At 34.5% G+C, this 20425-nt stretch overlaps 1 protein-coding gene across 1 annotated transcript; it reads left to right on the top strand.

The window, feature by feature from the left end:
* Positions 1–13668: 13668 nt before the first annotated feature.
* Positions 13669–15956, top strand: LOC142626804 (pseudo histidine-containing phosphotransfer protein 5-like). The gene is made up of 5 exons (XM_075800523.1): positions 13669–13728; positions 14502–14632; positions 15116–15187; positions 15771–15843; positions 15930–15956. The coding sequence occupies exons 1-5, from the start codon at positions 13669–13671 to the stop codon at positions 15954–15956; spliced, it is 363 nt and encodes a 120-aa protein (XP_075656638.1).
* The last annotated feature ends 4469 nt before the right edge of the window (positions 15957–20425 follow it).

Here is a 20425-nt window from a genome sequence, read left to right as displayed (position 1 = left end):
TATAAATATAGTTGCACTCTAGGCATTATTTATAAATTATATCCCAAGACTTTATTGTACATACAACCCTTTCATAAAATATTCATAGTAATACAAAGTCATGAAAGTAAATTGCCACTTTGAAGATTACTACATCTTAATTCCTTGAGTACCCGGTTTAATCATTTAATGTTATTCATCATATATTTATGAAATCCAATTCCATAAATATATACTTTAGTAACTTCTTACTAAAGTGGTTAGGCCTAACACTTTAAATAACCAAACTCATTAAACTTATCTCAAGAGAATATTTTATATCTCCGTTAAGAGACTATGAATTCCATCTTGAGAATATATGTTCCATCAACACTAAATTTGGCTGCCCAACATACTGAGGTTTTGATCGTGATTTTAGATCTCACTCCTGATATATCAAAGCAACCTACACTTCATGATCAGGTCCATTATCCTTTCAAGATTAAGAGTCCATATAAATAGAAGTCTTGAGATTTATTATTTATTTTACAATCGTTAGGAGAATAATAAATCTCACAACGGTCCAATTCAATATGTCTTAACTCTTAAAACATATCAACACATCAACTAGAAGTCTCCACTTCCATGATCAACACAAATCATCTTAGTTGACATGTTATAGTCTTCGTAGATGAAATGACCAATTTTATCACCGACTACGAACTACAATTCTGAGTTTGCAAAGAACTTATGATTTATATTTTCTGTGACTAAATCACATACTATGCATCTAATGGGCTATATGATAATGTCTCAATATTCATGTTACCATTATTTATAGATAATAAAAAAAAAAAAACTTTATTAATCACAACATTAAGTCATACATAATGTCATACACAGCATCATACAATAGGATTTAAGGGCACACATCCTAACACATGAGGAATAATAGATCCATTAGGATAAGGCCTTTGGGGACAATTGAATAGTTTTATGGTTCTATAAATACCTACTTGTAATTACATTTCCATCATTGAAGAATAAACTAACACATTTCTTAGTGCATTTCCTCTCTCTCTCTCTCAATATTTTCTATGGAAGGTAATTACCTCGAATTAAGTCAATTTCCCTACAATTCTCATCAATTTCCCTATAATCCATATCCATCCCTATTAGGAACCACCGAGTTCTTAACACAAACACAACCCTAGATTCCTAAACCCACACACACACACACAAACCCATTTTAATGTTCGGATCAAGTTTCATTGTTGTTGGATATACCATACAACAATCCATGGGTTAACCACTAGATTTATGGTCGAAGATGACCTACATAGAGCTCCTCTGTAATCTCATACTTGATCTTTATCATGCAAATCCACAACAATAAACATAGTCTTAACATAGGGTTTTTTCCCATAAAATAATAGGGGGAAAAAAAATCAGAACAAATCCTTCACAAACAACAACCCAAGTTGGCTTCCACCACCAGCTCCGCCATGGCCAACGTCAAGAGAGAAAGAGAGAGATCTTTGATCTCTGCCGTGGCGATCTGATTTGAAGAGAGAGAGAGAGAGAGAGAGAGAGAGAGAGAGAGAGAACAAAGGTGTAAATGGGACAGCAAGTCTATCAAGGAGAGAGAAAACCAAATATAAAATGATAGTAAATTAGTTTGGCAATGAACAGTACCACGCTACTAGTGGCGTGGTACTATTCATTGCTACTTTTTTGGGATATTTTAATGAGTTTGATGCATAATTCTTTTAGGTTTTAAAGCAAAACATACGCTATTTTGACCTCTGGCAAGTTTGCTGCGATTGCACTAACATAGATGGAATACTCACTTGATTAATTTCTAGGAAAATTGTATAAAACTTTTTTTATTAAAAAAAACTTTAAAAAAAAAAAAAACACTACCATTCCGTTTGTTTCAAGTAAAATATTTTATGCATTTTACCATGTTTGTTTTGTTGTAAAATCTGGTCAACTATAAAATATTTTCTGGTCAAAGTGTAAAATCAAGGTAAGAAGAAGTAAATGTTTTATGCTTTGAAATTTTTGTAAAATAATTTACATTTTACAATCTCTCACACACAGCCCTCACCTGACCAGCAACCCCACATCTTTCGCCCAAGCTAGACATGAAGACCACCCACCGGCAACAATGCCACCCACCTTCACCTCCACATCTTTGGTGACAAGTCTGGCATGGAAGTCAATGTTTGCAAATTAGGATACTTTGGATGTATGAGCAATCTATAAAAAAGAAATTTATAAGACTTAATTTTCTAATTAAAATTTATAGAAGGTAAAAGAGTATTACATGGAAAATGCCTAATTACATCTCTAGAAATTAGGTTTGAGAGCGAAGTTATGGGGTAGGAAGGTGTTAGGTATCCCATCTTGAAAAAATAAGTTTGTCTCTTAGGGTATACTGACTAATATAAACAAATTTGCTTATAAGCAAACAAAGCTGTAATTTTTTTTTTTTTTTTAGAAATGCAATGTTTGCAATATTTTCACAACACTTTTGCAACAAATTTTAGGTAGTAGGTTGCTATTAGTGAATAAAAAGTATTTTCAGTAAATAAAAAATATTTTCAGTGGGAGGTTCAAATTAGAACTAATTATATCTTACCACCTATAGACACCGCATTTTGTACTCCTTACAACTGGGGCCTCCGTTCCCCAATGATGCTCAAAATCTAAAACCCAAGGCTAGTATAGAGCCTAGTCAGATATTAAATTGACTTGAGAAGTGTTAAAATAGAAAATATAACCTTTTATATGAGCAAAAATTTATTGTTGGAAATAAAATGACCAAAGTAGCCATCGGCCTGCATACGTGGGCCGTGGCCTACATGCGTGGGCCAAAGCTTGTGTACGCAAGCACATTCCTAAATACGCAGCTAGGGTTTCAGAAACATTAGAAAGACAAGTTCTCTGCAGTAATGGCTGAGGTTTGGAATGAATCCCACATCGTTTAGGAGCCGCTCTAAACCCCATTCTTTCCACTATATAAAGCCTTGCATGATACATTTTCAAAACACACAAAAATCGCACGGGAAAATGGAGTTTTTCACAAAACATTCTCAAGTCATTTTTATTTGATCATGACCATTTTATAGCCCTAATCCTTTTAGTTTAACGTTGCTAATCACTATTTTATTGAATTGTGATAGATTTGATTGAGGGGAACGATCAAAATCAAAGCTTGGGAACTCCTTTTTGAGGTATCAAGCTTCAACCTTTCTCTTCTCTTTTTAGTCTTTTTGTTATTTTTTAATCTGTTTTCCTTAATTTTTTTGTGTTATAACCTGTTTGTTTAGAGTAGGTTTATTTTTTCTTGTATACTTTAAGCATGTTTGGCTGTTAGCATTAGGGTTTTCATTTCTACTCTGTTTATCTGTTTCTGGGTTAAGGTTCAGGCATGTCTGCGTGCGCATACTTTTGTATGTGCACGCAGGCTCGATGTATGTGTACTCATATATCTAGCCTGCGTACGTAGGCCTATGTATGCGCACTCATACTCATGCCCAGAAATCCTAAATTTGATTTTCCTATGTCCTTTGCTTTATTTGTTTTACCTAACATCCCTCTGTTTTAACCTTTTTATATGCTTTGGATTTGATTTTTCTTTGTTCACATGTTTGTTTGTCAGTGTATGCTAGATTAGGGTTTATCTCCGCGTTTTTTTATCTTAATACCATGCCATTCATTCACATGTCCATGCACTAATGTCATAGGTACTATGTTGCTGCAAGGTAAGTAAAGGGTAAGTAATGCATCAAAAAATGTTCATGCATTTGTGTTATGGTTTTAATTTGTGGATATGATGGACTATGCTTAGATGTATGATTAAGGTTTGTAATATGTAAACGCCTTGCTGCCATGATCAAGTTACTACCTTGTTTTAAGATGTATGATAGGGTTTTCAAATGTTAGATGAATGTTAGGGTTTCTTGTGTGTGTGGCTCTCTTTTGCTTTAGGATAGATATGTATGTGATTTGAGATAAAAGATGCCATGTTATATGTTAGATGCACGTTAGCATGTGTGTGAGACTAGAATATAAGTGTTGGGTTAGTTTTTAATAGGGCTAAGGTATAAGACACAATGATAAAAGGCCAACCTTAGGGCTGGGCGATCTTGGATGCTTAACACCTTCCCAAGAGTGTACCTAAACTCCAAACCCATACTCCGGTAGTAAGATCAAAAGATCCTTCCTCAAAGGGATGCTATATATATGGTTCCTAGATCATTGCAAAAACTAGGTGGCAACTCCAAAACCCCTTGTGTCCACACCACCTATAATTTTTTGTGAAAGTTTTGTAAAAAAGTTGTGGACAATCCACTACTAACCACTCTCTTTTGGCTCTGAGGTTGGCAAAAAGTTCTAGGATAAATAATTGGGCAAGGAAGAAGCTTTTCAGATTTGAAGCAATGTGGTTAAGAGATCTAGGATGTGATGAAGTAGTTCAAGAGGCTTGGCAGGATGGTATCCCTAATATAGGTGGTTCTATGTTCTCAAATGGCATCAATAGTTGCAGGGAGAGTTTACAGGTCTGGAATAAAAAGGAGTATGGTCAAGTGGGCTGAAAAATTACAGGTCTAGAAAAAAGGCTTCAATGGCTGGAAAGACAAAGTGGTACTAGGAGTTATGAGGTGGAGATAATGAAGACTAGAAAGGCACTAAAAACTTGGTTGGATGCTGAAAGCACAACGTGGAATCAACGATCTAAGAACCTATGGTTAGTTGGGGGGGGATCAAAATACTAGATTTTTCCATACAAAAGCTTTGAGCTATAAATAGAGAAATACAATTTGGGGATTATTTGATGATGCTAAAAATTGGCAGGAGGATGAAAGAGCCATGGAACATATTATTATTGATTACTTTTCCACTATTTTTCAATCTAATGGGCCATCAGATGCTACAACAATTGTGGAGGTTATTCAACCTAAGGTCATAGAGAATATGAACGTGGAATTGGAATGTGATTTTTTAGTAGATGAGGTGTTCAACACTTAAAAAAAAATGCATAAAAAAAAAGTACCAGGTCCAGATAGTATGCCTCCCCTTTTCTATCAACACTATTGGTCCTTAGTTGGTAATTGTGTAGTTCAAACTGTACTTGATTTTCTTATTCATGGTGTACTTCCTCCTAATTTTAATAAAACACACATTGTGTTTGTTCCTAAAGTAAAGAACTTGACCAAAATTACTAAATTTAGACCCATTAGCCTTAGCAATGTTGTTTCTAGACTTGCCTCTAAGGTTTTGGCTAATAGACTTAAGCATTTATTTCCTCAAATTATTAGTGAGAATCAGCTTTTATGTCTAATCAGCTTATCACTAATAATGTGTTGGTGGCTTTTGAAACAATGCATTATATTAGCCAAAAAAGAGTGGAAAGATAGGTGAAATGGCTTTGAAGTTGGATATAAGCAAGGCTTATGACTGGGCGGAATGAGAATGCCTAGAAAAAATTATGCAGAAGATGGGGTTCAATGCGAAGTGGGTGACTATAATGATGAGATGTGTTCGCACAATGTCTTATTCTATTCTAATTAATGGGAAACCATGTGGCAATATCATCCCTTCTAGGGGGTTGCGTCAAGGAGACCCACTCTCTCCATATTTGTTCTTGTTGTGTGCTGAAGGCTTATCAGCTCTACTCAAATCATCAATAGACTAGGGAATTCTTAGGGGAATGTCAGCTTGTAGAGGTGCTTCGAAAATTTCTCACCTATTTTTCACTGATGATAGCATCATTTTCTGTCGAGCTACTACAAAGGATTGTTTTAATTTAGAGAAGATTCTAGAAACTTATGAGCAAGCATTGGGGCAACATCTAAATAGAGATAAAACTTTGCTATTTTTTAGTAGAAATACATCTCCAAATATCTAGCATGAAATCAATACTCGTTTTGGTGCTGAGGTCATTCAACAATATAAAAAGTATCTTGGTCTTCCATCACTGGTTGAAAAAAAAATAAATGTAACACTTTCTAGCAACTTATTGAAAGGGATAATAAGCTATCAGAGAGGAATGAAAAATTGCTTTCTCACACTAGAAAAGAAATATTAATCAAGACTAGGGCTGAAGCAGTACCTACCTATACTATGAGCGTGTTCAAGCTCCCAAACGCGTTGTGTGATGAAATTACATCAATGGTTCAAAATTTCTGGTGGGGACAAGCGCATGAAAGAATTAAAATGGCTTGGTTAAGTTTGGACAAAATGTGTCTTCCAAAAGACGAAAGAGGGTTGGGTTTTTGAGATTTAAAGGCTTTCAATCTTGCGCTACTGGCAAAACAGGGTTGAAGATTACAGAATTGCACTAATACTTTTGTTCATAGAGTATTTAAAGCTCGGTACTTAAAAAATGGAAAATTTATTTCCGCTGAATTGGGTCATCATCCTTCCTACACTTGGAGGGGCATTATGTCAGCCTAATCAATTGTGCAAAAGGATTGTAGATGCATGGCAGGTAGGGAATGGAGAATCTATTGGGCTGTGGTTTAATAAATGGTTGCCAACACCATCTAGATTCAGATTGGCCTTACCATTGATTGGATTACCTATTGATGCCAAGGCTAGTTCAACAATTAAACCTTCATTTAATACTTGGCAAGCAAATGTGATCAAACAAGCTTTCTCCCTTGATGATGCTAATATAGTTTTAGGCATTCCCTTGAGTTCTAGATGTCCCACGGATTGCTTAATTTGGGCATACACATCTAAGGGTCACTTCACAGTGAGCAGTGCCTATAAGGTGGCACTTTCATCCATATCCAATCCTAGTCCTGAAGGTTCAAATGGGCAAAATTGTAGAAAATTTTGGAAATCTTGGTAGGGTCTCAATGTGCCGAATAAGGTTATAAACTTTGCATGGCGGGCCTGTCGTAATATACTCCCCACTAAGGCTAACCACTATCATCAGAAAATTCTTGACGATCCGGCTTGCAAGGCTTATGGTTTGGAGACTGAAAGAAGTGGCCATTTATTCTAGTTTTGCCCAAAGCTCAGGAGGTTTGGACTTTCTCTGGTCTCCCACTGGACATGCAAGGTGTCCATTTCCCAAGTTCATTAATCTCCTTTGGTACCTCAAATTTGTGTAACATATAGGCAATGAAGTGCTAGTGTTAGTTATAATCATAGGTTGGAGTATATGGTTTAACTGGAACAAAGTCAGACATGATAAGCCATGCCAATCTACAGCCATGATTATCCACAAAGCAAGAATGTTGATTGAAGAATTCTAGGTCGCCAACTTTCAACCTTCAAAGCCAGTTGAAAAAGAAGCGAACATGTGAATCAATCTGAATCCTCCTTGGTACAAAATCAATTCTGATGGAGCCGTGTTTCAGCAACAACAAGCCTCAGGCGTGGGAATAGTGATTCGTGATCATCCAGGCAAAGTTGTAGCCACGTTAAGCAAAACGTTCCACTACCCTTTTGGACCGTGAAGAGCATAAGGTAGCATAGGATGAAGCTATTTCTGGTGATGAAGATGGAGAACCTTCAGAACCTTTAGATGCTCTCAAACTTGCAAAAGGCAAGATAAAAACTGTGTCGTCATAAGAAGAAGTCATACGCACCATATCACTAAAACACAAAACACCATCGTTTGGCTTTAGGTTGTTTATAACTCAATGTAAAACGCAACATTTTATTAACTCAGTTATTTAGGCCTAAAAGTAGTTGTGTTCACATGTGTTAGTGGTGGTTAATCTGTTATAACTGCCTCCATGATTTACGCTCTCACTCTTTCTCTCTCTGATTATGTATAAAGGCTTAGCACAGCTTAGTAATGTAGTGTGTTGGTTTTCATTTACAGAAATAATATAGAAGTTTCTTTTCCCTCAATCAATTTTCTCTCTGTTTCTTTGTTCATGGTATTAGAGCTTTGCTTCCATGGCATCTGTAAACACAAATTCATCTTCAACCTCATCTTCTACTTTTCCCACTTGAAAGAATAGTGAACAGGCCTTGTTCACATTTCTCAATTCCACACTTTCTCCTTCTGTTCTTGCTATTACAGTAGGACAGGAATCTGGTAGAGGTGTTTGGAAAGTTATGGAAAAACGATTTTCTTCAATTTCTAGGTCTAGTGTGATGAGCCTTAGAAACGAATTGAATGCAATTAAGAAAGGATCAAACTCCATTGATGTGTATTTCTAGATAATCAAGCAGATTCATGACAGACTTGCTGCTGTGTCAGTTGTTCTTGATGATAAAGAGTTGCTTCATATTGCTCTTGATGGTCTGCCATCAGAGTATGATTCATTTAGTTCTGCTATAAGAACTTGTAGTGAAGTTATTCAGAAGAGGTCTATTAAGAAGAGGTGGTCTGAAGAGAGGGCTATTAAGAAGAGTTCTAGTCTAATTGATACTACATCCATGGCAATGGTTGCAAATTATCAATCTCAAGGGTTTCATAGAGGTAGAGGTAGGCACAATAATCAAAGAGGTCATAGAGGTGGAGGTAGAGGAAATTTCAATGGTGGTTCCTCAAATGGCTTTTTCAATCCCACTCTTCCTCAATTCAATCAACCTCAATCTAGTCAGGCTAGATCTCCAAGATTTCAGCAAGGTTTTCAGGGGTAGAATCAGAGACCACAATGTCAAATCTGTGGAAAGAATGGACATGGAGCTCTCGATTGTTATAACAGGATGGATTTCTCTTTTCAAGGCAAGCATGCTCCATCAAAGCTTGCTGCAATGGTGGCTAATTCTGCTCAAGTTCATGGAGCTAATGGTTGGCTTACAGACACTGGTTGTTCTGATCATGTGATACCTGATCTTGCTCATCTTTCCTTGCAACAGCACCCTACTTCAAGTAATGGAACTGTGACTGTTGGAAATAGCCAAGAGTTGCCTATTACTCATATTGGCAATGGTGAGTTGTGTACTTCTTCTCATACTTTTAAGCTTAATGGTATACTTAGGGTTCCTGACCTTTCTTCCAATCTTTTGTTTGTTCATAAGCTTTTTTTGCAAAACAATGCGTTTTGTTATTTTGATGCTTATAGATTCTCTATTCAGGATTTAATTTCAGGGAAGATCCTTTACGAAGGATTGAGTAAAGATGGTGTTTACCCTATTCCTGCATCATCGACCCTGTCCTCAAATTCATCCACTTCCACTGCTTACACTACCTCTCAAATTCATTCTACTTCATTTGCTTTATCTTTAGCTACTTCTACTCAAATTTCCCTTTGGCACAAAAGGCTTGGACATCCTAGTGCTAAACTTCTCCATTCTGCTATCCAATCTGTAAATCTTGCTTTTACTTTCAATAAGGTTGATGAGTGTTGCTCTTCTTGTACTTCTTGTATTAGTGCTAAGATGCACAGATTTCCTTTGAATAAACATGGTATTCAATCCAATTCTATGCTTCAAATTGTGCACTTTGATGTATGGGGTCCTGTTCCCATTTCTTCTTTATTTGTTTACCCTTACTATGTGGTATTCATTAATGATTACACTAGATATACCTAGTTCTTCTTACTCAAATAGAAATCTGAGTTGTTTGCTGTGTTTAAGCACTTTAAAAATCTGGTTGAGACTTAATATTTTGCTAAAATCAAAGTTCTTATGTCTGATAATGGCAAGGAATATCTTAGTTCTCAATTTCAACAGTTTTGTTCTGCTAATGGCATTGTTCACTAGACTTCTTGTCCTTATGTTCCTTAACAAAATGGTGTCTCAGAAAGGAAACATAGGCACATTGTGGAGACTAGTTTAGCTTTGTTGTATCAGTCTCACTTACCTTTAAATTTTTGGTCCTATGCCTTTTCCACTGCATCCTTTCTCATCAATAGGCTACCATCATCTGTTCTTGGATCTATTTCTTCTTGGGAGATGGTCAATTCTGTTTCTCCACCTTTATCAGCTCTTAGGACATTTGGCTGTGCCTGCTATCCCTACCTTAGACCCTACAATAAACATAAACTTCAACCTAGGTCTGTTGAGTGTGTGTTTCTCGGGTATCCCCCATTGTCCAAAGGTTATTTATTTAAAACCTACTACCAATAAATATATACTACTTGCTATCCTTTGTTCAATGAAAGTGTCTTTCCCTTTGCTGATAGGCCTAATCTCACTACTCCCAATGTTCCTTTTTCTACTCCTATTTTAGATTCTTCTTGGTTTTCTGTTAATAGTCTAGTGTCTAGTCCTTCTTGTTCTTCTTCTGCTGCTCCCTCCTCTTCTTCCTTGTCCACCTTTCTTGATTGTTTTCCTTTAGCTCTTCTTCAATCTGACTCATGTGCTCCTACTTCCCATTTAGCTTCTATTTCCTCTTCATCTTCTTGTGGTCCTTCCTCAGTTCCTGCCTTACCGTTATCTGTCTCTTTTGAGTCATCCTCTTCTCTTCCTGTCAATAATCACCCCATGGTCACAAGGTCAAAACTAGGTATCCACAAGCCTAAGGTTCTTAAGGTCAGTGCTGATTACACAACTCAGGAACCTCCATCCTTTGCTATTGCTGTCAAGCATCCTCAAAGGATGGCTGCTATGGATTCTGAGTTTAATTCTTTACTGAAGCAGCAGACTTGGTCTCTTGTTCCACCTCCTGAAGACAAGAATGTTGTCACTTGTAAGTGGGTTTATAAGGTTAAAAGACACAGTGATGGTTCTATTGTCAGGTACAAGGCTAGGCTTGTGGCTAGAGGGTACCTTCAATAGTATGGGTTGGATTATGAGGAAACTTTTAGCCCTGTGATTAAGCCTACCACTGTTAGATTACTGCTTGCTCTTGCTGTGAACTATGGTTGGTCTCTTAGGCAATTGGATTTAAGCAATGCCTTCCTTTATGGCATGCTCAAGAAAGAAGTTTATATGGCTCAACTACAAGGCTATGAGGATAAGTTCTATCCTAATCATGTTTGCCTTCTACATAAAGCTTTGTATGGACTGAAACAGGCTCCAAGGGCTTGGTTTGAGAGATTTAGCTCTCAGTTGCTTCATCTTGGTTTTGTTGCTTTTGGTGCAGATGGAAAATTGTTCATATATAATCATGATTCTCATATAGTCTTTCTCTTGCTTTGTGTGGATGATATCATAGTTACTGGTAATCATGCCTTTATTACATCTCTTCTTGCTATTTTGGGTACTGATTTTGAACTTAAGGAGTTAGGCAGATTGCATTATTTCTTGGGGCTTCAAATTGACTATACTCCTATTGGTCTCTTTGTTCATCAGACTAAGTATACCTTGGATTTGCTTCATAAGTTTTCCATGTTTGGCTGCAAACCTTGCAAGACTCCTTGCTCTCCTAATGCTCATCTTCTTGCCAACGATAGTCCTTTGCTGCAAGACCCTACACTTTATAGAAGCATGGTGGGTGCTTTACAGTATCTGACTTTCACCAGACTTGACATTGCTTTTGTAGTTCAACAGGCTTGTCAATTCATGGGTAGTCCTACTTCTAATCATCTTCAGGCAACTAAGAGGATTTTAAGGTATTTACAAGGTTCTATTCATCAAGGTTTGGCCTTTACACTTAGTCCATTGACCCTTTATGCCTATAGCGATGCAGACTGGGCTGGTAATCCTATGGATAGGAAGTCCATATATGGTATTTTGGTGTTTCTTGGTAATTCTCCAATTACCTGGTCTGCCAAGAAGCAATCTACAGTCTCTCGTTCTTCCACTGAGGCAAAATATAGAGCTCTAGCTTCTTGTGCTGCTGAGCTTTGTTGGATTAGAATGCTTCTCAAGGATTTTTGGTGTTTTTCTATCTAATCCTCATGTCTTGTGGTGTGATAATGTATCAACCCTTGCTATTGCTTCTAATCCAATTTTTCATGCTCATACCAAGCATATAGAATTGGACTTCCCTTTTGTTCGTGAGAGAGTTTTGAGACATGATCTTCAAGTTCAATTTGTTGCCTCTTAAGATCAATTGGTTGATATTCTGACTAAGGGCTTGGCTTCTCCTTGTTTCCAGTGGCTGGCTTCCAAACTCATGTGGCAATTCCCCATGAGCTTAAGGGGGAATGAAGAGCATAAGGTAGTAGAGGATGAAGCTATTTCTAGAGATAAAGATGGAGAACCTTCAGATGCTCTCAAACTTGCAAAAGGCAAGATGAAAATGGTGTTGTCATAAGAAGAAGTCATACGCACCGTATCACTAAAACTCAAAACACTATCGTTTGGCTTTAGGTTGTTTATAACTCAATGTAAAACGCAACGTTTTATTAACTCAGTTATTTAGGCCTAAATGTAGTTATGTTCACACGTGTTAGTGGTGCGTAATTTGTTATAACTGCCTCCATGATTTACGCTCTCTCTCTCTCTCTCTCTCTCTCTCTCTCTCTCTCTCTCTCTCTCTCTCTCTCTCTCTCTCTCTCTCTCTCTCTCTCTCTCTCTCTCTCTGTGATTATGTATAAAGGCTTAGCACAGCTTAGTAATGTAGTGTGTTGGCTTTCATTTACATAAATAATATAGAAGTTTCTTTTCCCTTAATCAATTTTCTCTCTATTTTCTTGTTTTTTCTATTTCTTTGTTCAGACCGCTAGAAGCTGAAGCTAAAGCTTTTGAAGAAATTGTTGATTTCGCTTGGGATGTTGGTGTTCGAGATGTCCACTTTGAATGTGACTCACTTCTGCTTTCTAATGCTATTGAAGGCTTGAGTTGCCCACCTATCTAGTCATCTCTAACATTGTCTCTGTGATTTGCCATAGATTACATAGTTTTAGATCTGTGCAAGTGTCACATGTGAGGAGGGAAGGAAATAAACCAGCACATATTTTAGCTCAATATGCCAAAGATTTAGTTAGTTATGTACCTTGAGTAGAGGAGAATCCAATTATTATTGAGTCGGCTTTGGCTCATGATGTATTGAATTTATCTTCATTAGTAAAGTTATAAGTCTTTTCATCAAAAAACTTGTGGACATAGTATTTTTTTTAAAACCAAAAACAATTGTTTTTTTTAGGGAAAAAAATTGTTATTAATTATACAATATTTCACAAAATAACACAAGTTTTTTAATTATTATTATTATGTGCAAGGCTAGATGAATACCCACACCAACAAAACCTAAACTTTTTAGGATAATTTTATCATCAATTTTCTAAAATCTTATCCAAATCAATGGATTAGATTTTATCTCACTATTTTTTCACATCCTTTTGTATAAAAAAAATATCATTATTTCTTTATTTCAATTATGAGTAATACGTCCACAACAATTTCACGATAAATCTTATGTGGTATGTTATTATTGGTTTTAATCTAGACCTATCACCTAAATTATTTTTTTACCCACCATTATTAACCAGTAACAACTTGTCACCTACGATTTGTTGTAAAATTATTGTGACAAGTTGTTATTGGTAGGTAAGGAAATAATTTCAGTTATAGATTCAAATTTAAACTAATAATAACCCGTCACCTAGTATTTATTGTGAAAATATTGTAAGCATAACACTTCTTAATTTTAGAATAGATGAATATAATTTTAAGAAGTGCACGATAGACTTACCAAAAAAACTCTAGAAGATCTTTAACCCTACCTAAAACTAACTTCCTAATCTCACTAGGAGGAGTTAGAGACTCATAATTCAAAACCAAATAAAATAATATTCTAGCTGAGTTACCACTTCCAACTCCAACAAATTCCTTTTCAGTCTGCTAGGCTTGCCATTTCAGTACTCAAGCCCGTTTTTAGTTTATCCCTTTTTCATAAGAATGGAGAGTGATCTCTTGCGCCAACAGATTTCCAACATGAGGCAGTCCCTCTTTGTTGAGGTTTTCTCTTATTTTATGAAGTTTAGTTATTTATTTATTTATTTATTTATTTTACACTTTACTATCAATACTATGGCAACTCAACTTCTGTACAGGATCCTTTATTGTCTTTTTTCTTCACTGTGACTAGCGAGATAGAATTTTTAAATTTCTGCCTGTATCCATTCATAAAACTGGTCCATAAAATTTTCAGTCTGAAAGGTGTAATGCATGAAGTACAAGGATCATTCTTACAATACCTTGTTCTGTGGTTTTGTATTATTGGTTCTTCGGATTCTTTGAGGATCGAATTCATAAAAGTGAGAGATTCGAACTCATGAATGTGAATGGAACCTACCTTTAGGATTGACTTTAAATTGACAAGAAAAAATAAATGGCAATATCAAACCTAGGACCTAGCTAGGGTGATTTGTGATAAATTATGTCGTCCAGTCAATATCTCTCTGAGCTTATTTTTCTTTTTTCCTTTTTCATTTCTTTAAGGGTAGGATGATTTGTGATGAGTTGTCTTCCAGTTTTTTCATCTTGTATAAATCATATATCATATATGTGGTTTTACATGTCACACCAAAATTGGCAATGATGCTTATGTGAAATGAGACTTAATCGTATGGCAAATATCTCAATGGTAAACCCTGAATTCGATGCCTTTATTAATTTGCAACCATGGAAAAGCCATCTGAAATTATCCTCCTTTAAAAGTAAAAGGGAAAATGTGCTCAGAATGAGAAATTGAGTGAGAAACCGAAATATAATGATGCTGTTTATTGCAGGAAATTCTTGAGTACCAATTTCTTCAATTGGAGCAACTGCAGGACAACGAAAACCCCAACTTTCTTCAGGAAATTATGACCTTGTATTTCAGAGAGTCACCAAAGACGATAGCTATCATAGATCAAGCATTGTGAGTAGTATTACACAAAAATGTTTCTTTTTTATTTTGGAGAAAATATTGCCATATATAACCTCGACAACAACAATTAACATAAAACATTAGTAAGTCAAGAACCTTGTGTGGTTCACTGTCAATGCTCAATTCTTCACGGTTTGAATTTTTCTCTCCCACTTTTTTTTTTTTTTTTTTTTTTAAAATCCCTTTTAACTCCATGCTCAAATTTGCAATTGGAGATAGATTTAACCGTAATTTCGGTTATTCATATATATAAGTAGGGAGGAACACTTCAATTTCCCGGGAATGCACAAGTACCTTCATCAGCTTAAAGGAAGCAGTGCGAGGTATTTCTCTATAATTGGCTTGATGAAAAATAATGAAACAGAGGTCAAATACTGACTTCTACAGCCACGATTACTTATCATATCTTATGCAACATCCTGCAATAGTTAATTTGTTTATATTTTTTTTGAAGATCATTCTTGTTATTTGCAGCATTGGTGCTAATAAGGTGACTAAAGAAATCAACCAAGCATTGGAATGTTTCAAAGGAGGTGACATCCAAGGGTAATATTTCTGCTTGTATCAATATATTGTTCTATTTAGTTATTTATCTTTTTTCTCATGTTTGATATTTGACCAATATCATCTATCTTTTCTTTTCTTTTCTTAATATATATATATATATATATATATATATATATATATATATATATATATATTTGATGAAAGTGAAAAATAAAGAAAGAAACCTTTCTTTTCTTGACAATTAGACAAGTTCTTTTGAGGACCACTAATTCAGCTAACCAGTATTGTATTCTTTTATTATTATTATTATTATTTTTTTTTTACTTTGAGTCATTGAATTTGCTCAAATTTAGAGGCCAATTCAAATAGTTTGAAAATAAAAAATATATGTTATTAATTTATTTATTTATTCAAAATTTTAGTGGCCAATGCAAAAAACATTGTTCTGCCATTGGAAGGAAGGCAAGCTCATAGGTTCTAGAACATCTTTGTGCATGTTTAACTTAACAAGTGAAAAAAAAAAAAAAAAAAAAGATTTATGTAATTATGTAATCTAAAGCACCAATTTTTGGATTTTCTGTTACTCATGCTAAAGTATTACATCCAATTATTTGTTGAGCAGATGCAAGGCTGCAGTTCAGAGATTGAAGCAAGAGCATAACATCCTAAGGAATAGACTTGAATCTTATTTTCAGGTCTCTCTCTCACACGAAAATAATTGATTGTCTTGGTTGAGCTGTGAATGAGTGACATGTTGGTTTGTGTTTTGTTAATGTTGCAGCTACTGCGACAAGCTAAGATTTGCTGAGATAGCTAATCCGTCCCAAGTGAGGGAGAGCTTCCGAATGGGATTCCCAGAAAGGAAAGAATGAGAAGTGAGAACGAGCTGGTCTTTGATAGAGCAGTTCCACCTCCCAATCTACCATTTGTATGATCTAATGAAGAAAAATCTATGGAAAATACTATTGCACCCACACTAACACACACCCATTGGTTTTTAACTGAAGTCATAATTTTCGTATAAAACACACGTGTGTAATAACAATCTCTAAAAAATCTAGGGGTCTTCCCTCTATATTTTGGAGCAGTTGGTTTAGTTTTCCTGTGTGTTATGTTGGAAATTAACTAGCTTTTCATGGTTGGTTTGTGGGGAACTAGATTCATCTATGTCTGCAACTTCCATTTCATGTTTTATGACTCTTTATTTCTAGAAAGTAGAAGCCCCTTTACTAATGGGTTAAATTCTAAACATAAAAGGGGGAAACTGAAAATTCTAAATTTGGCTTCATTTTTGCTTGTTTTGGAAATACAACTCACTAAAATATGTAACTATAATCCACCGAGAAAAAATATGTACATGAGTCTTTGCTAACGAGATATATTAAAAAATAATAAATATTTAATTGTTAGCTTAAATGCAAATTATTTTTTAATATATAAAAACAAAAACAAAATACATACCTTTGTCAATAATTTATTTATGCGAAGTTTGATTTTATTTTTTGAAAAAAATATATGAACATATCATTTAATTAAGTACTAAATGCATCTTGACTTCTATTCTTAAGAAATTGGAAAAGGCCTATTAGGTTTGGTATTTTTTTGGTTTTTGTTTTTGTTGAGTTCCCTAAATGATTTGATTGCTCTGCTCGGACCTGATTCGATCAAATGCTAGTAGTGCAAGGGTCCTATTTAAACATTATATAGGGTCGATCAAATGCTCTGCTCAAAAGTAAAATACATTATACAGGGTCCTATTTATAAATAGATAGGATCAAGAACCTTCTAAAGAATTCTACTCTAAACCATAACTATCCTACAACAATATCTCCGTGAATCAAGGAAAGGTTGTTGACTCAACCATATCTAGAAGTATTAAGTACAAAGGAAAGACAGAGTAGGTCGACAATTCTTATACAAGAGGAAGATAGAAACGACACCGTTCTACTTATGTGAAACGTCGTCGTTTCTTACAATCTAATTAAACACTCTGCCTCTGAAGATGCGACACTGTTTTAAGCCTTCACTTAAGTTATTATTGTTGGATAACTAGCAGTTGTCTTCATCTTCATCTTCATCAACTTTGAATTTCTGGCTTGATATTTCAGTCTTAGCTTTATTAACCCCCCCCCCCCCCCCCCAACTCCCCAAGTACTTATCAAGAAGTTTAGTTTCATTGTCCAACCTGTAATCCAATTGGTAACATGATTTGCAATCCTCCCCTCCCATCTGCTTCTAAGTTCTCCTAGGGTCCGTCCGGTTGGGGAGATGGAAAAGTAGGAGAATAAAAAACACGTAGAGGTGAAAAAGTAGGAGGATAAAAGAGATTTTAATTTCCCTCGATTGTATTTAGTTGGAGTGGAAAAGTGAAAGTATGGAAAACATGAGATTGTATAAATTCACTAATAGGCCCTTATTAAAAAGCAATGTCCAATAAAAAAAAAGGGACAAACAATCAACCAAAAAAAGGAAATTACCTAAAATTATTTTAAAAAATCATGCCCAGAAAAAAGTAAAAAAGAAGAAGAAGAATTCAGAGCAGTTAAACCCAAAAAAAAAAAAGAGCACTAGCACATACAAGGAGAGGGTAATTTCGGTCATTTGACTGCAATTATTCTCTCCAATTTGGAGAGATTGAGTTTTGGTGGGCTCAGAGGAAAGCCAGGTCTAGCAATTTTCCCTTCCTCTCTCCCTTCCAACTAAACACCACTCGCACTCGTTCTCAATTTTCCACTTTTTTTTTTCCCTCCTCAAAATCATCCCTACTAAACATACCCTTAGATCTATATCACAATTTTCCTTTTATTTCCTTTTATTTTTTTTTTTTTTTAGTTTTGGCAAAATCCAAATATTTAATTTCATTTAATATATTGGATTTTGTTTCCTTATTGGTTGGCGTTAATTGCATTATTTGTATTCATACTTTTTTTATTATTTATTTTTACATAAAATTCACAATAGAAACTTTTATACAAAGCAGAGATGTATATTTTTTTCCTAAATGATGTGCAAATATAAATCAGTTGTTTTGACCTTAACTATTTTTGGTTAAAAATGAAGGGGGAGGGGGGGGGGGGGGGGAGAAGAGAAAGAAAAGAAGTACATGTTCCCTTTACACAATGTTTGGCAAAAAGGAAGAGGGGGAGGGGGGAGAAAGGGAAAATGGGAGAAGAAATTAAATGAAATGAAAATGGAATTTTCTTTTTAAGTAGAATAGAAAGGAAATAGGGTGCTCCATAAAATAAAATAAAAAAATCTCCTTACTTTTTCATTTCCTCCCAATTGGGCCGGAAAGAAAAATGGTGGGTCACATGGAAATGCATTCCCTCAATTTTCTTTTCCTTCCCTCAATTTCTCTCTAATCAAACAAATGATTCCTTTTCTCTTTCCTCCATTTCTTTCCTTTCCCCTCATCTTCCCTCAAATCAAACATAACCTTAATTTCTTTGGTTCACAAGGGAGGAAGAGAAGGGAAAATAACTATAATGGTTTCCACCTTAAGAAATCTCTCTGCACTCTCTTATTTTCCTCCAAATTCGACAAGAAACAAAATGGTGGGCCGAGAGGAATTCAACCCCCTTCTTATCTACTTTCGCTCCATTCTTTTTGTCTAACCAAGCAAAGGAATTTTTTTCCTTTGCCTCCACTACTTTACTTCATATATATATATATATATATATATATATATATATATATATATATATATATATATATATATATATATATATATATATATATATATATATATCATTACATATTTTAGAAATGTATATTTTAAAAAAAGTGTAAGCTAATATTATGTATAATTTGAATCGTATAATTGTGATTATTTTTTATTGTATTCGTGCATATGCATAAACCAAAGAGCCTAAAACCAATTAAATACTATATATATATATATATATATATATATATAAAAATCATTACATATTTTAGAAATGTATAGTTTAAAAAAAGTGTAAACTATTATCATGTATAATTTGAATTGTATAATTGTGATTATTTTTAATTATATCTGTACATATGCACAAAACTACACACTAGTTACTTTAATAATAAACCATTCAAATCAAATTCCATATAATTATAGGGTATATTTGTTTTCTTAGGGAGAGAACACATCTCACTAAGCTAGACATGCATCTTCACAAGTTCCTAAACAGCTGTGCTAGGTATGCTTTGTTTTCTTGGCCTTTTAGGGAGCAGGGGAGGCATTTCACATTTACAACTAGAATTTGATTATCTAAGTTCACACGGTCGATTTAGAAGCTTTTACTTAATATATATCTCTATGACTTTTTTCTTTTTTTTTCCTTCAATTATTTTGATATTGTAAAAAAAGAAACTCTTAACGTTATTTGCAGCATTGGTGCTAGAAAGCTGACTATTGAAGTCAAGAAAATAGGGAAATGTTCCAGAGAAGACACCATGGAAGTGTAATGTTTATACTTATCCTACTTAAATCCTTATTCTCGGATCTTAATTAGTTGGAGTATTAGATATAGTTTTATTTGTTTATCTTTTCTATGATTTTAGACTAAAAGCTAATTAATCATTATGATGAGCCCAAAATTGAAGTGGCACCTTCAGCGTATTTCTGAATTATAAGATGGAGATATACTTGACAGCTTACATTTAAGCTTAAAGCCTTAAACTGTTTATATAAAAATATGTTAGATCATTATCCTCAACCCGAAATTAAAGTTACACCTTGAGGCATATGTCATACAATTGTAGGATTGAGATATACATTATAGCACTATTTTTTTAGTTACAGTAATGGGAATGGAATTCAAATCATGGTTCTTATAATAAAAGAGAGCATGTTAACGTTATACCACTAAACTAAAAGGTTTTACCACCTTTCTCTACCCAAAAAAAAAAAAAGAGAAGAAGAGAGGTTTTTCCACTAAAATATGCTTTGTAGTTTATATTTTATATGAAATATGTTAGAGAAAATTAATGCAATTCGTATTGAAAATAATTTACATTATTACAAAATAATAATAATAAACTTTGATGTCTTAAGTATTATAATTTTAGAAAATTATTAACTTTGTTAATAACTATGAGCAAGATTAGGGCTACAATTGAGAGGGTGAAACAAGAGTATAAGACTCTCTCTCTCTCTCTCTCAATAATAGACAATTACACGTGATTTGTTTCTTGTTTGTTAAATTTTTTTACATCTTTTTATATTTTTCATAAAAGTTAAATCTAACAATAAAAAAATATTAATTTGGTCATATCATTAATATTCTAAAAATGGCAAAACTT

Source organism: Castanea sativa, chromosome 1 (assembly GCF_040712315.1).
Source record: "Castanea sativa cultivar Marrone di Chiusa Pesio chromosome 1, ASM4071231v1".
NCBI classification, from domain to species: Eukaryota; Viridiplantae; Streptophyta; class Magnoliopsida; order Fagales; family Fagaceae; genus Castanea; species Castanea sativa.
Note: the sequence above shows the minus strand (reverse complement) of the source record. Positions and strands in the feature narration are given on the sequence as shown.

Bases quoted from the DNA above. Each gene is read 5' to 3' on its own strand.
- LOC142626804 (XM_075800523.1), top strand. From the start codon at position 13,669: ATGGAGAGTGATCTCTTGCGCCAACAGATTTCCAACATGAGGCAGTCC. The intron at 13,729-14,501 runs GTTTTCTCTTAT...TGTTTATTGCAG, and splicing joins GGCAGTCCCTCTTTGTTGAG to GAAATTCTTGAGTACCAATT. The intron at 15,188-15,770 runs GTAATATTTCTG...TTTGTTGAGCAG, and splicing joins AAAGGAGGTGACATCCAAGG to ATGCAAGGCTGCAGTTCAGA.